The sequence below is a fragment of the Ambystoma mexicanum genome, chromosome 1p (genome assembly GCF_040938575.1).
Source record: "Ambystoma mexicanum isolate Mex_15411 chromosome 1p, UKY_AmexF1_1, whole genome shotgun sequence".
Lineage (NCBI taxonomy): Eukaryota > Metazoa > Chordata > Amphibia > Caudata > Ambystomatidae > Ambystoma > Ambystoma mexicanum.
In genome coordinates this window covers 1,065,654,590-1,065,670,964 of record NC_090921.1, presented here as the reverse complement: position 1 = coordinate 1,065,670,964, position 16,375 = coordinate 1,065,654,590, and the positions used below count along the sequence as shown (strand labels likewise).

The following is a 16,375-nucleotide window of genomic DNA, read 5'->3' as shown; positions in this document are numbered from 1 at the left end:
CTATCAGGACAACCAGAAGATAAGACCAAAAGTACCAATGAAGACATTACAAGACTATCTTAACTTTGGGCATGCATGCAAAATCTATCTGTTACATTCTCAAGAAGTAGTGGAGGATCTTAAGGGCTGGCAAAGATTTATGTAGCACATTGAACAAACATTCAGATATCACTTTTCAGAAAAGTTGTTCTTTTAGAGACACTTTGGTTAGTAGCTTCATGCAACATGACGACAACAGCAAAATCATGAAGTGGCTAAGAAATTGCGGGGAAGGTTTCTTCAAATGCACTTAATGCAAAATCTGCAAATATGCACATAATTGCGCTACTTAGAGTCATCCAGTACTAGGTCACCCATCACCATTAATAGCAAGATAACGTGTGAGTCAGAGTTTGTCATTTATGTTCTCAGATGCTCATGTAATAAGTGGTACGTGGGGAGTACCAAATGTAAGTTAAAGGTTTGCATTCTACAACCTGTATGAGCTATTAAAAAACAATGATGCGTCCCACCCCATGGCTAAACATTTCTTTGAACTCCATGGAGGTAACCCTTCAGGACTTACCTTTTTTGGAATTTAAAAGATTGAAGTAGGACCTAGAGGAGGGGATAAAGAACGTTTACCTCATCAAGAAGAGACAAAGGCATCATAGACTTTGAAATTAAAAATCCAAAAGGACACAATATTGACGAAGAACTGTATACCTTTTTAGGCATAGAATAGATGAGACATGTAGTAGTCATTTTTGTATTTGATGTGTCCATGCCTTACATGCAACCTGTATGAGCCTAATATTCATTAATAGAAGTTTGTGTCCCATTATATCCTCTTGGGTACCCACATGCCTTATGGTAACATAACTATCGAAAAATGTTTTCTTTTTAATTGGCATCTAATTGTATTGCATTTCTGCTACTTTTCCATAGCTTTCCAATTTGATTGACATTTTGACTATCTTTAGATTTTTTGTTTTCCTCTGGTGTCTCTTTCATTTTAATCTAACTTTTTTTTTACCTATTTAGGTGTCTTTGGTTACACATTGATTCTATTAGTATGCCTTTATATCTATCTCACCTTGATACGATGGAAAGATGAATGGTTGTTGAATAATGTGGGACTGACTGTTATTTACCATGAGATTCAAATATAATGCCAACTTATCATTTCTGGAGTACATGAGCTCCCAGCATGAGTGGTTTTAGGCTCTGCTATTGCCTATTATCGATATGTGTCTGCACACAATACAAAGATACATGCATAGCCCAGCACTTTATATATGGATGTCTATTGCACACAGCACTTTACACAATGATTTGCGATTTTTAAAAGCTTAACATTGCACATATATTTATTGATATACATGCAGCTATAAGTTGTGAAGCTGGGACTGATATTCATTCAGCACTGAGCAATTTATCTATTGTCATGTATGCTGCCAAAATGGTGCTGTCAGGATTGCCACTTATCCATTAGGCTCTAGGCAATCCATCCACTGACTATTGCACACATATTTATTGCTATACATGTTGCTATAGTTGGAATGCTGGGACCGATATTTATCTATCCAGCACTAAGCACTTAATCTATTGCTATTCATGCTACTAAAGTTGTGCTGCTAGGATCCATTCGGCCCTTTATTTATTGCCATGTATGTTGCCAAAGTTGTGCTGCTAGGATTGCCACCTATCCATCAGGCACTAGGCACATTATCCAGTAGATGTTCATGCACTGATTGGCTATGTATATTTTTTAGACCTATTTCTCTTATCTGAGGTCTACAGCACTAGACACTTTATGCAGCGGAGATGGGGCGGTTATAATGATCGTATTAGGTTCATAACATGGATGTTCAGAATTGCACGACTATAGATTCTATCTCATAACGTGCAACTTGTTCTACTGTGCACAACCTGAACCATTAATTTTAGGATCTCTCCCATCGTTTCAGGGAAAAGCACTGTGCACTTTATCTGTTCGAAGGAATACTGATATTCTACAATTATCCGCTATAGCATATGCCGTACACAGAATGAGATAGCACTGGGAATGCAATGCATAAAGTTTGAACTAGATTAATATGGCGGCAGACTCGCATACAACTGACGAATAGGGAGCGTTGGCGTATTATAGATTACCCAAAATGGCTGACATGTTTTTTTTGAATTATGGAATCCTTTTTCACTTTCCATCAGCCTGTGTGTATATGTAAATGACATTCACGTGTGGGGAGATATTGTGAACAAGCTACTGGATCTTCGCGAAACGTATCATGCTGCCGGACTCTCTGGCGAACAAATTTGGGATTGTAATGAATTTTATGTTTAAATAATAAAGACTTGATATTTTAAATTTCTCGACTCTGGCAGAGCGTAATTGAACTTAGGCTTACGGGAGTGCAATTTACAGCCCGGTGTAATTGCACTATAAAAGGAATATATATATTTTTTTACAGGTGTTACATGCCGGAGGAGAGAGACTCTGGTGGACGGCAGCAAGACCCGAACAAGTCACTGTCCTGCAGAACGGCAGAGGTTCCATTAGCAGCGGCACGAGAGACTGATGCAGAAACCACGAGAGACTCTGTGCAACTGGGGCAATCAGCCTGGTAACAGTGCTCGTTACAAACACACATCAACACAGTGAGTCAACCTAAAAGAGTTGGGTGCCCCGGGACGTGTTGTGACACCGAAGGACACTTAGGGAGGCAATTTGAATACCAACCAAGTGAAACAGAACGGCTAAAAGGGTACAATTCTCCTCACATTAAAAGACATTTTGGGGAAACCTAGAACCCGCAGTGCCATTAGCCAAGAGACTTTAAACAAGAGACAGAAAGGTAAAAAAGGTACAATTCTTCTCACATGAGATGTCAGTTTGGGGAAATCTGGAACGCACATTGCCACAAGCAAAGAAACAGTTAAATATTGTACAATTCTCCTCATATGATGTTTTGGTGTGGAAAAACCTAGAACAAATATTGCCACATGGACATTAACAGTTTGCAGAAAAACATTAGCAGTTGTGTACAAGTGAAACCATTCCTGGCAGGCGAGTGAACCGAGAAAGGAATACGTTGTGTGAAGTAGAAAACATTCCTGGCAGGCAAGTAAACCAGGAAAGGAGCAGTTGTTTTAAAGGAGAAATCTTTGTTATAAAGAGTGTGGTGGAAAGAAAAATATTTGCTTTATCATTTTGACAAACTATTGTACAACAAAAGAGACTGGCTTTGCCATTCTGACAAATGTATTCTATGAGAAAGACTGTTACATCCTTAGGAGTGATCATTTTGGCATCCTGAAAGGAATAGTTTGTGAAAGAAACAGCTGCTTTGGTCTTGAAAAAGTATTCTATGAGAAACACTGTTATTACATCCTTCTGAGCAACCATTTTGACATCTTGGAAGGAATACTTTGTGAAAGAAACAGTTGCTTTGGTTTTGAACCACTGTTCTATGGAAGAGACATTTGTTTTGCCAATGCGAGAGATGTATGGGATGAACGAGACAATTCACATTGAACTGAATACAACATTGTTGAAACAGACCTCCTACAAAAATATTCCTGAATTGATCCAGGGGAAAAAGTCCAACCCTGAGCACAACGATTACTTTATTGGGGTTACAATTTTAAACTGTTGCTAATTTTTGTTGAGCTGGAAACAGACACATTTTCCTTGCACACTTTGGTTGTATATTTTAGTGTGACAACCAGACATATTTAGGACACAGGTCGACTTTCTTTAGTTTTTGTTTTCTAGGTGGGGACACTCTTGTTAGAGTAGGGACAGATAGGCCTTTATCCCAACCCCTCTTGTTTTTCATAAACATGGCAAATGTTGAGAAAAGTATAGCTTTGTGTCCGCCTCTCATTTCTGACACCCTCACAGTGGGCAAATAACCAAACAACACCTTCAAGCTGTGTCTCCCTCCTCATATGCCATGTATCCCTATCTGTACTCTAATGCAATTATTTTGGTTAATATGTGACGCAAGCCCCAACTGATAGCCCAAGCAAAAAATGTGTGTATCGATATCCAGCCTCAATCTAATTCTCTGCTTGTATCATCGACTGAAATACTGAACACAAGCTTGAAATAACTGAATTAGGCAGGAACTTGCACCGGGTGCATGCCATAAACCCAAGAAGGAGCAAGTAAAGTCCTGTTTTATAAGTCAATTGACTACTCAAAGTGATGCAATCTTCAATAGCATTCAAATATCTGTCCTCACAGTCACTGTGTCTCTTTCAGGACGAATGCAGGTGGCCAGTATACAGCAATCGGATGAAAGGCACCCGCCGTTGCTGAAAAATTCCCCCCTCTACATGAAGAGACTAAAAACAAAACTTGTAGATAGATTTGAGTAGGATGCTGCACCATGTTGCTCTACTAATGGGATGAGGTACAATTATTTGGGGTGGGCACATGGCCCTCTTATGTTCCTTTTATTGTAATATCAAGGGAATTGCACAATGTGCCCTGTTGGCAGCCGCCTGTGCCTGTTTTGTTAAATACTGAATAATCAATTCAAAACAAATTAAACGCATTCCCATCTGCTACCCATCCATTTTTCACATACACCCCAGCCAAGTATAAGGTATAAATTCATCTTTGTATCTATTCTCAAACTATTACTCAACCTTCAACTCTGAACACACTGCTGTCCACAACAGCAACTCAGATCCTCACAAAACAGGTAGATCATGTAAATGGCCAATGTTCTAACCATCCTCCTCTTGCTTCTTTTTAACACAGACTATTTATATTATCCTAAATATACCTTGCAATTCTTTTTCTTATAGGGTTTTAAATCTTGGAGATGGATCCCTTTCTATTTTTTAAATCATTGACTGATGAGCATTCTTTATGTTATGTAATTTAATTTTATGCAAATGGATTGTGTATTACAACTTTTTTGCTTTTATTTCAGAACTTGCTTCAGCCCAAACAATGCCTTATTGCATTTGAATGCCCCAATAACACACCTCTGAAGACGACTGGGTTGGCGCTACACATGTTTCCTAAAGATTTGGCTCTGATAAGACAATGGATTGTCAAGTATAGCTTCCCACACAATCACACCGAGACTGATAGCCCTGCCAATGAGCTCTTGGCAGATGTGTGAGGAAATTGATACCCGTCTGCAGTGAACATTTCACAGCCAAGATGCATGAGTCTTCTGTATATACAAAGAAGGGCTGCTCAAGACTTACTCAGATGCTACTTGCAAGGGCAGTACATTTTTTCTTTGATGATGGCTTCTCACCTTAGGCAAAGCAGGAGCTTGAGATATCAAGCACTCCGGCAGCACTACCTGACACTTCACATGGAGTGCAGATATGGCACTGCATGCTGTCTTGTGTTGAGCAGGTCCGTGAAATATATTTTGCTACATAGCAGCGATGTCATTGGTAATTGTCCATGTGGTGAGTCAGCCGTTAGAAAATGCTCATACTCAGTAATCAAATTTGCTTGTATCCTCTCATTGACTCAGACTTTAGCCTTATTTCATATAATGTTCACAGTGGGAAACCGGGACGTCGTGAACTGTAACTGAAACATCCATCACTTCACAGGGTGGTCGGGTATGCCACGCACCGTGGATATGTCGGTTTGCTTCATCGGACTGTATTCCGCTTCACGTGGAAAATATGCTATGTTCTGTTATATCTGTTTCCCCACATGCCTAATATTATTCAATAACTGAATTACAGTTTTAAAGGTGATAAGTTAGCCCTGCATAACTTTAGGAATGTTTTTAAATCATGGAAATTATACTGGCGTGATGTTGTATGTATTTTTATGTGTGTAAATAGATCTGTTTGATATTTTGTTTTGTATATTATTTGTTTTAATATATTTGTTAGCTCTCTTTTTTTGTGCAAAGTTTGTAAAGAACTAAAACACAATAAAGTATTATTATTATTAGTTGTTCTCTTTTAGAAAAGAGGGCCTCTCCCGGCGTTGTTTCGTTACCCACCGGCAACCATGTATGACTGATGCACTTGCATTCCTGTTTACTATTATAGCTTTGCAATTGGAAGCGGTCATTCACTAAAACCGATCCAATTAGCCTTTTTCACCCAATTTTCTTTTTCTACTTTTCACTCTTACTTTCTATGAAACAGTGATGTATGTGGCTTGTACAGCAGCTTTAGAAGCAACTGACGAAGCACAGGCATGTTTCCAAGAGTTGCTTTTTTATCTTAGTGAAAGCATGTACACTGGTTTGCACTTCAGAACTCGATTGTCAACAAAATCGGTGTTTACAGAGACTGGACAGAGTTTGTGGTATTTTTTCATCCCATTTGCTAGTGTTAAAAAAGTACTTTCTACATATTTCTCATTTTGTTTCATGTTCAGCCGGAAAAGATGTGTTCACGCACAGCAATGTCATTACCCCCAACTCCAGGCCTCATTCAACGCTTTTATCATAGTCACTGTTGCTTTTTCCATTACTGCTATTGCGTTTTATGGTGAGCCCATTCTGAGGAGCGGTGAGAATAATTGTTTTAATTGGGGTGTTTTGCTCATTTAGAAAACATTGCCATTTCCCATGTGCTTATGTGATAATTCTGGCATCTGGAGACACTTGTATACAGGCGCCATACAAATGCCCAATAAAAAAATAAATAAATAAAATCAATCTGGTCTTTTCCATATCATTGACTTTGAAAAAGGATGATGCCGTGATCACTGCTCCGTTATCTGGCACTGAGCACGGGTATGTCAGTTGGGTTAGCATTGTACTTTATGGGGGTTTTGTATGAGCGCTTACAATTGGGGGCATGCATGTCTCCATTTTATATCCGTGCTGTCACTATTCTGATTGAAATATATAACACCATGCCGTTTGCTCGATTTACTCGTTTCAAAATAGTGTCTTTCACTTACGTCTCATCGTTTATCTTTCCGCTGGAGGATAATGCGAGTGTCCCTCTTCACTCAGGACGATAACTCACCCCAAATAGAACAGGTATGCCATCTTTTTTGGTTTAGTGGTTGGCAACAGATATGTGTGTCCTGCTCCAGTGGAAGCATGCATGTCACGAACGTACGTGAATGGTGTCTCTTGGCCTAGTGGAATGTATTGCACCAAGAAGTGTTCTTCTGTAAATATTGAAAACTGTCCCCCATGTTCTTTTCTTGTCCTGCAGAAGGAGAATTTGATGATGACTCTTCCCTCAGGACCACACGACACAACCCAAGGAGATCAGGTATGGCAAGGTTTGTTGCTTAGTAGTTGGCTTTGGATATGTGTGGGCTGCATGTCACTAGTGTACATCGGTGCCGTACATCGGTGCCTTCTCTAGCCCTAGTGGCATGTATAGCGCCACGCCATGTCATTCTGTCAATATTGTTCCCATGACTTCTGTCTATGTTAATATCCCGTCTCGCAGGAGGAGACCATGTTTGCGACTCTTCTCTCTGGACCATATGTCACAATCCACGGAGAACAGGTATGCCACATTTTTTTGCTTAGTACTTGGCTGTGGATAGGTGTGTGCTGTAACAAGTGCAAGCATGCATTTCACTAATTTACGTCTGTTTTGTCCTTCGGCCTAGTGAAGACGTTTGCAACCTTTGGATCTCCAAATATTTTTGACTCCAACTCGCTTCAGCCATAGGCCTCATAGCCAATGCATTTGGAGTGTCGTTGGTTGCAATCCCCTGGGCTTGTTTAGTGCACAGAACTGTGCCCTTTACGAGTGTCAAGAAGGTGCTTTTGCTTTTGACTCCTGTCTATTTTCATTGCTTTAGCTGCAGGAGGAGACCATGTTTGCCATTCTTCTCTCAGGAAAATATGACAAGCCAAGGAGAACAGGAGTACCACGTATTGTAGATTGGCGCTCTACTGGGCAAAGGTTTCAGACTTTGTGTTCTGTTTGTTCGAAATGTCCCAACTTCCCTCCTCTTCCTCCTCACCTGTGCTGTCGAAGTCTTCGTCCACCGGACTGAGAGTTCTTCTGGCTCTGCAATCCTTTTCTTTTTTATTCTGCTGCTTGTGTCTCACACGGGAGGAAGCCACAATGAAGGCTATTGAAAGAAGCACTCCACCGTGACCCTTTTACCGGGAGGGACCAAAAAGGGGAAAAAGCCGACTATGGCAGAAAAAACCCCTGTATTTTAGGTCATGGCAGGATTCCTCCTGGAAGCTGGTCTCGTAGCAGTAGAAATATAGCAATAGTATTGCAAAGTGGAACAAATGGATTCCGTGGACCAAAGAAACAATAAATCCAAAAGCAGGAACCAAACAAGCAGCAAGCTAGCAAAAGGCAAGCCAGCGGGGCTCAGCAAGGAGAAAATAGGAGGAGTCAAGTGCGGAAGAAATCGGATGAAGGAAGAAGAGCGGAAGCACTGAATGGAGACAAAATGCTGAACGGAAATGATGGCAGAGTAAGAGATAGAGAGAGCAGTTAAACAAAAAGAGGAAACTGAATAAAGCAATGCTCCGAAAGGAAACGGAGCGAAAGAAAAGCGAAGCGCAACAACGGCAGCGAAGAACAACAGCCGACCGTAGGGGTTGCAACACGAGGTGCAGAAGGGGGGCCTGGCTTAAAAAGACCTACGTACATCCGGAGCGGAATAGAACTAGACCGCTGGATGTACGTAGAGAAGTGAACGTGATGGGAATCAGGAAATGTGCAAAAGAACTCGGGGGCAACAGGCGCCAGGATCTAATACGGCGCATGACAAAAGGTTATTACAGCGAGAGACTGAAGCTTTCATTTCAATAGGGTATGTCTGTGCTGTTTCTAGGTCTAGTCCAGGGTTCTTAAACATGTGCCTCTACAGATGTTTAGGATTACCATTCCTGAACTCCCTCACCATTGACTAAGTTGCCCATGGATGATGGGAGTTGAGTCAAAAACATCTGGAGTGACAATGGTTGCAGACCACTTGCCTAGTGGGGTGTATCCCACCATGCTATTTCTTTCAGAGAACATTGTTCCTTTGACTCAAATTCACACTCATCTCTTGTAGCGCAGGAGGATATTGTGTTTGTGCCTCTTCTTTCGGGACAGTATGACACAACTCAAGAAGAAAAGGATGACAAGTGTTTTGCCTAGGGCTTTGACGGGGAAATGTGTGCATGGCTACAAGTGTATGCATGTCAGTATTGTTTGTCCTTGCAGTCTCTCAGTATTGTTTGTCCTTGCAGTCTCTCGGACTAGTTGAATGTACAGCACTGTGCCATTTCCTTCTGTTAGTATAGTTTCATTTACTCATATCTATCTTCATCTGTTTCCCTGCAGGAGAAGACTATGATCGCAACTCCTGTCTCCGACAAACCAAGGAGAACAGGTATACCATACATGAGGTTTATGCATTTGCAATAATGTTCTCTTTCACAAACCTCAAACTGAGCGTGTATTTTTGATTTAGTAATTGTTATAGCAAATGTTTCCAAACAAATGAGCAATGCAAATAGAAAATGAATTAACTTTAGAGTCTGTTCTGTGTAGGTGTATGCAAAATACAGTGCAGGTCATGTCCACAAGTCACCCCATTTAATTTTATGTAATTTTAATTTTCATCTCATAGCGAGTGGGAAGTTCAGTCACATGTAAAAAAAAAACAATGGTAAATGCTTAAGATACTGCACAAAAATGAGATCCTGGTTTCTAATAGTGCCTTCCCTGAAATTATTTTGGAATGAACACTGACAGGTTATATTCTGTTGAAACATCTGAGGTTGCAAAATATGATAATTACACAACTGTGTTTAAGTTTCAAATTGGTAAAAGTTCTTCTCAAAAGGAATACATTGATACAGATAGCAACTTTAACTGCTGAACCATAATTTAATGCAGATAACTATAGCTGCTGAACCTACACGTGTGTGAGGAATTCGACCATCTGCAACGGGAGGGTGCGCTCGCCCGGGTTTTTTTATTTTTGTTTATTTAGAATGAATGATGGGAGATCAACCTCCAGAAAATACGTGGAGTTCCCCCGCACATATTTTCCACTCTCACTGCACAGCCGAAAAATAGTCATGTACTCTGGGAGGACAGCATACCAGTGCCGCCCTCCCCTGTCATGTGTAGCTGACACCCGACAGCTGTGGGTACATCAAAAGCCTCTGTCCATGGGCAGCCTGATTAGCATTTCAAGGCCCCATGGATTTGCATCTCCATTGTTACACCTTGCTGGTGGCAGCGAATACTGATGAATGTTAATTAGAAGGCCTCAGGGAGGCCTGGGTGCAAGAAGTGACAATGGAGACCAGAGACCAACACCTCTTTGTAATGCAATGTGTCAACGTGGTACTAACAACCCTCCTTGATATGAAAGGGCAGTGAATGTCCTGTCTGTAACTACTCCTTTCAGAGCATGGAAGTATGTGAATTGTACGAGACGAAAGTCTGCCTGCAACCCCCTACTTCAAAGGAGGCCCATGTTGTGATCAAGCGCTGCATAGGTCTCAGTTAATTAGGGAGACACTTTGATGTACAGCAGACAGGAAGATGGGTGGGACTTAGAAGTATATGTTGTCATCCTTCCCCTGTCTGTTGCCAAGCACTCTGATTCTGACCTGAAGCATCACTGAAAATAGTTGGTGGGGACACAGGATTGGTTCTTTAAGGTGGGTTTAGCCTGCACCAATCACTGGTGCATGTTTGGCTTTAAAAGAGGGCTGAGCACCTCACTGATCAGATCATCTGAAGACTTCGCAAGGAGTAAGAAGGACTCATTTGAACCTGAGCTGAAGGTACAGCATACCTTATATCTTCCGCCAATGAAGGAAGGCCAGGAGTTCCAAGAGGGAAGCAAGATCCCTCCCCTAAACATCTCCCAGGGAACAGAGGTAGATACCAGACTCAGAGGACCCGTCCAGCAGCTCCAGAACCAGTACCCAGCCAGCACACAGAGTGCCCTGCTAGGTTCTGATAGCAAGCTTTCTAGGTGGGAAGTGCCAGAGAGTCTTTGGACAAAGGACAAGGCCATTGCCTGCTAACAACCTCCTGAGCTTTGGGCCATCTGCCTTGAAAGGGCAGGAGCCCTGCGAAGAAGCTAAGAGGAGTGCCACTCAAGCATCATCCAGCGTCCATCTTTTTAAGGACAATTTTTAGACAGTCGAGTCCTCGAACCAGATCCGGCTGCACCGCTGACTGTTGTCACACCGCAGTCACCAGAGCGGTCCAAGACACCTCAACCAGAATTCCAGATCTGCCAACCAGCACAAATACAACAATTCTTGGCCCCGAGCCGCTGCGCCGTATAGCCTGCAGATGTCCGTCCAGGCTCGCTTGCCGAACTGCCTGCTGCCTGGTACCCGCAGCTGTCTCTCGCCACTAACTCTGTCTCACAGGCTGCGAAGCGCCCTGGAACCACCTTCATGCTGTCAAGCACCAAGAACTTCTTCAGCACCAGATACATTGTGGTTCTGCTCTAGAGACAGTTACGATCCTTTGCCCCTTTGGTGTTGAAACCAAATAATCTTGAACTATATGACTGATTACTTTACCAACTACCCTCCTGTCAGTATCCAGAGTGCATCCTTTCCTTTGTGCAACTGTCTGTCCTCTGTGTTCCTTTACAGTGTGGGTTGTAATGGTAGTGTGTTAGAACTGTCTGTTGTAGTAATAATGAAGTAGATACGTGTATACAACTTTGACTGGACAGTCCCTTTTATCATTGGGCAATAATTGTATTTTCGCTGTGTTGCAACTAACCAACGATCCACGACCTTGCAAAGATAAACCTGCCGTTCCATCCATGTTACCAAAATTGGACAAGGTGGTCTTATAATTTACTTCCATTCCAATCTGTTCGGATCCCTTCTGGTGTCTTAGAGGTGTGGGGTTGATTGATGGTTTAGAAACCAATATTCATCCCTGGACCACTGGTGCCCCGGAAGTTGATTTGTCACAACTTCTCTTCTTTAGGGTGCTTGTACAATTAAGAAAACCTTCTAAATTAGTGGTTAAATATGAACAAAAAAAATCCAATTTGAAATAACCAGCCGAGTGTTAATGATTAAATGCAGCTATTAGTCTGCAAATACATAGTCAAATTTAGCAAGCTAAATCATAAGTAAAGAGCATTTCATTTACTGTATTAATAAACCACAATCCAAAAGACAAAGAAAATAAAAAATGATAAACAAAGTATTAGACAGAGAGACAAAAAACAAAGAGTAACTAAATCCACCATAGATTAGTGATCAGCACTTGTTGAGTTACTCATATTCATTAAATTGCTTAAAATATTCAAGCACTTTGATAGGCCTTAATTCGGTTAGTGTCAAAAACCCAAATGTTTTCATAAAATTCTTCTTTGTTCCTTTTGCCATCATGACACCACTACATCTACATGTGTCCAAAGGCATCACTCTGTGCCCATGAAAGTAACCAATAATGGGGATTATGTTGCTTGATTTGATCAAATTAATCAACTTGATCTGAGGGTAATTATCCTTCGGTGGCGAGATATGTGCTATGTTTGTTATAATTATTGTGAGCGTGTAGCAATGGACATGCAGAGATTACCTACGTGCTCAGTTGGATTCTTTCCTTGAAATTCACAGTGTGTGGAAATCTGAAACAGACAAATGTCTGTTAACTATGCCATTTATACTTTAACACAATCTATACATAATGAATGATAGAATCATGAAGAATATGTTACAAACATTCACCAACCTTAATGAATGAAAAACACCATATTCAGTGTTTGAGACATAGTCACGGTTACAGCTTGTATAGTAGCAAGCGTGGTGAAGGGTTCTAAACCTACAGTTAATCTCGCCTATTGGCTGGGGTGATTGTGGTCTCCTAGTAGAATATAAAGGTGATATGAGTGATCGTTAAGATCATGTTGGTTGGGATCATTACTAGTGACCTGGACCACCATTACTAGTGACCTGGATCATTACTAGTGGTTATGAACTGAATATTTGCTCCTGGGGATTCCCCTATATTACCTTATGTGTGGACAGGGCTGTCCTAGGTCAGGATCGCTGTGCTTGTAGGTGTTGTTTGCTGTGTGCACCATTGTGGGTAGAACTAGTTAGTACTCCTTATTCTTAGTTTAAGAAAGTCTCAAGTGCCATTTTCTAACTGCTAAGTACTGTTTAGTACGGTACCATATTTGTATTGGGTGCAGTGTTCACACGTTTAAGAACTAACCGTGCTTATCAGCTATTGATTGTAAGTAATCGTTAGAAATCGGTACAATCATGAATTGTCTTTCCAATAATTGTCAAGATGCCTATACTTGTAGGTGAACACCATGATAAGTGGTTACAACGTTGTTATAAAACAATTTACGTATGTGAGCATAGGCAGTGGACTAGCTAGTGCTGTTGATTCTTAGAGTAGGGCAGCCTTGAGCGCCATCTTGAATTTATAAGGTAAAGTTCAATATGGTGCTGTATGCATATAAGGATGTAGTGTTCACACGCTTATGAACTCATCATATAGATACTGCACTTCTACTTTTATCAATCACTACTGACGTATTGGACCTTATGACAGTGTCCAATTTTGTATTTTGGGCAATTACTTGCATATAAACAGTGCAAAAACATTGTAAAATTGAAAGGTTTAATTTTTAGAGAAAGACATGACACACCATTAACATTTTTATTACTTTTAAATAGAGGTCTAGGAAAAAGAAGAACAGGAAAATGCAGACCAACCCTCAAACATAGGACATCTTTTGTCACACAATGGTGATTTTCAAATAACTATTATTGCAGCAATCCGAACGTCAAGGAAATGTTGGCATGAAGGATGCACATGTGCAGTGCCCTAATTTCAAGTTCAAGGCCACTGCTGAGCCATGGAAGGTGCAGATGGCGTACAGTCCAATTGGGAAAAGTGATGATAGAAAGACCTTGTTTAAGCGGGAAAGAGTGGCGGAGTGTGATGACAGAATGAACTGACACTAAATTAATATTTGCATTGATATTTTTCTTGGAAGATCTTGAAGTGAGACTTGCTGATAACGATGGTGGAGGTGAGGACATCATCATTGATAAAGTGCAACAATGAGATCTATAATGTAATTTATTTTTTAAAAAGTGAAGTTATGAAGAAATGGAAAATGTTGTTCTAATATATTTTAAAGTTTGTAATGAACTAAATGAAATTTTAAAAAAAGGTGATGAAAGATGATTGCGACTTCATAATATGTTTATGTCACCTGCCATTAGTCAAACGAATTCAGATCCGAACAACAGGTGACACAAGCTACACCTTTGAAGGGCATTTTTAAAGATGCTGTGTTTGTTTTTCCAATATCACATCAATGCCAGCAGGTTTATCCCTTTTCGGGTCAACAAAAAAGCTTCAGCACATTACTGATAACAAAGACTTAGACCCCAACTACATACACCATGTCAAGTGTGGAGGAAATTATCACTACGCTTGAGGCTGATGAAAGTGACTTGCCAAAAGAATGTGTGTGAACCTTATTACAGATTTATTTATTTATTGGTTATGTGTAAGGCACTTATACAACAAGACAGTGTTTCAAAGCACCACAAGGCAAATGGGAAGGGAACAAATAAAACATGGAAGTGACAATGAATAATTAAGAAAAAAAACGGACAGCGGTCCTACTAGGCCACGTGACATTCAGAACATGCAAGTGTAGAGAAAAAGAGGGTGCCTGGGGGGTGAGGGAGTAAGTGTTAAGGTCCCCGGACGGGGTGCAAGGGTGCATGTTGGGGAGGTAACAGGTAAGTGCATGGGCGGAAGCATCCCAAGTGAAGAGGGAGGTCTGATGCCCATCAGGTAAGTGCAAGGCTGAGACAAACCATCCAACTAGTAGGTCTAGGCCCAGAGGGTAGTGCAGGGGAAGTGGATGGAAGCTAGTGGCAATTGGGCAAATGGCCAGAACCCTATGACCCTATTGGACTCTTGAGGGACCGGGCCGCCAATCTCAGTGGCTGAGGGGATGGTTAGCATGGGAGGGAGAGAGAGAGAAGGAGGAGGAGAAGAGAAAGATCTTAATATTGTTTGAGTGCTGTCGGCTTGATTTTACAGCACATTAACTAGGGGTAATAGTTGGAGTGAACCATTGCTTAATTTTAGAAGAACAGCAAGGTGAAAACCCTTGACCATTAATGGCAACTTTAAGAATGTACACTGCAGACTTTCCCGGTCCACCCAACCACTGCTTGGAAGTGCTCCAGTGTACAATATGCTTATTGCATGCAGGCATTTCTTCAGGGGGTCGTCTCACTACACCCCTGCCTAATGTCTCCTCCCAGGTGTCCAGGGAAAGGCAGACACTTCCTGAACCTGACCTTGGGGGTGGTGCTCTGCAGTAGGATCACCTGGGAGGAGACAAGGCTCAGGGTGGTGTGGAGATTTCATGCAATGAGACACAGTATTTTTTTTTCCAAAAGGGAAGAACCTTTTACAAAAACCGAGGCATGTAATGGCTTATTGTCATTATGATTGGTCCGATCCAGAAGTTGAACATTTTAATGTGGATAAAGCTAATGTGAAATCCCTAAAAATCTTAAGAAATAAAAGCCTGTCTGAGACCTATAAAGTTAGAAATCATTCTAACTCCCATGGGTACAGTGAAAGGAAATCTGTAAATAATGGATTAAATGAACTGCCTTCCCCTTTCCAAGTAAATTCATGTGAGGTTTTCTTAAATACACTTAGAAGGAATGAATTTGAGTACAAAAGTAGAAAGTTGACTATAAAACCTGATTTTGTTTTTGGGGACTTCAAGTCCCATCACACCCCAAGTACTGGGACAAGGAAGAGGGCTCAAGAGCAATGTTACAGGACTGATCAGCTTATTAATGCAAATGAGCCACACCTGAGGGAGGCATAGAGACTTAAAAGCCCCCCTCAGTTGCAGGTCATTAGTAGCAGCAGTAGCAGCAGATGTAGAAAGAAGCAGCAGGAGAAGCAGAAGCAGGATTGTTGTTGGCAGTCCAAGCAGAAGTCTAAATCTGAAGTGCAGAGATTGCGCAGTGGGAAGTGTGAAGAAGGAAGGCTTTCCTCCATGTGAACCAAATTGAAGAGACTGCTGGGGGCTGGTGTGCCCCTGGAATCTCAGGAGCAAGCAAAGCTCTGTGTTTAATTGGCAGGAATGAAGGCACCTTCAGCGAGGAAGTGTTTCACTTCAAGAAAAGCCAGATCAGTGACGGTACACAAAGGGATCCAAGGCAAAGGAAGAAGCCGGTGAGTGTTACAAAGTGCTCTAATGCCTTTCGATTATCAAAGCCAGGCATTAGTAGCAAGACAGAGTCACTCGTGTGCGAGTGAAATTGCTTTAAACCCGACTGTTTCATTGTCGAACAAAGAAGGCAACAAAAGTAACACTTGCATAGGAGCAAAATTGTTTCGATAATATTATTTGAATAAAGAACTAAAGAAAACATTTTAAATACCAATCCTG

At 41.2% G+C, this 16,375-nt stretch overlaps 1 protein-coding gene across 11 annotated transcripts in view; it reads right to left on the bottom strand.

Moving 5' to 3' along the window:
- The window catches only part of LOC138447993 (SLAM family member 8-like), a 656,143-nt gene that overhangs the window by 277,741 nt on the left and 362,027 nt on the right, over positions 1-16,375 (bottom strand). For 2 of the 11 annotated variants that reach the window (XM_069604519.1, XR_011259979.1), the window contains exon 6: positions 12,500-12,544. The exons of the other annotated variants lie outside the window; for them this stretch is intronic. In XM_069604519.1, coding sequence (XP_069460620.1) covers positions 12,500-12,544 — 45 coding nt within the window. Of the gene's footprint in view, positions 1-12,499; positions 12,545-16,375 lie in introns of those variants that run through there. 11 annotated transcript variants of the gene reach the window in all.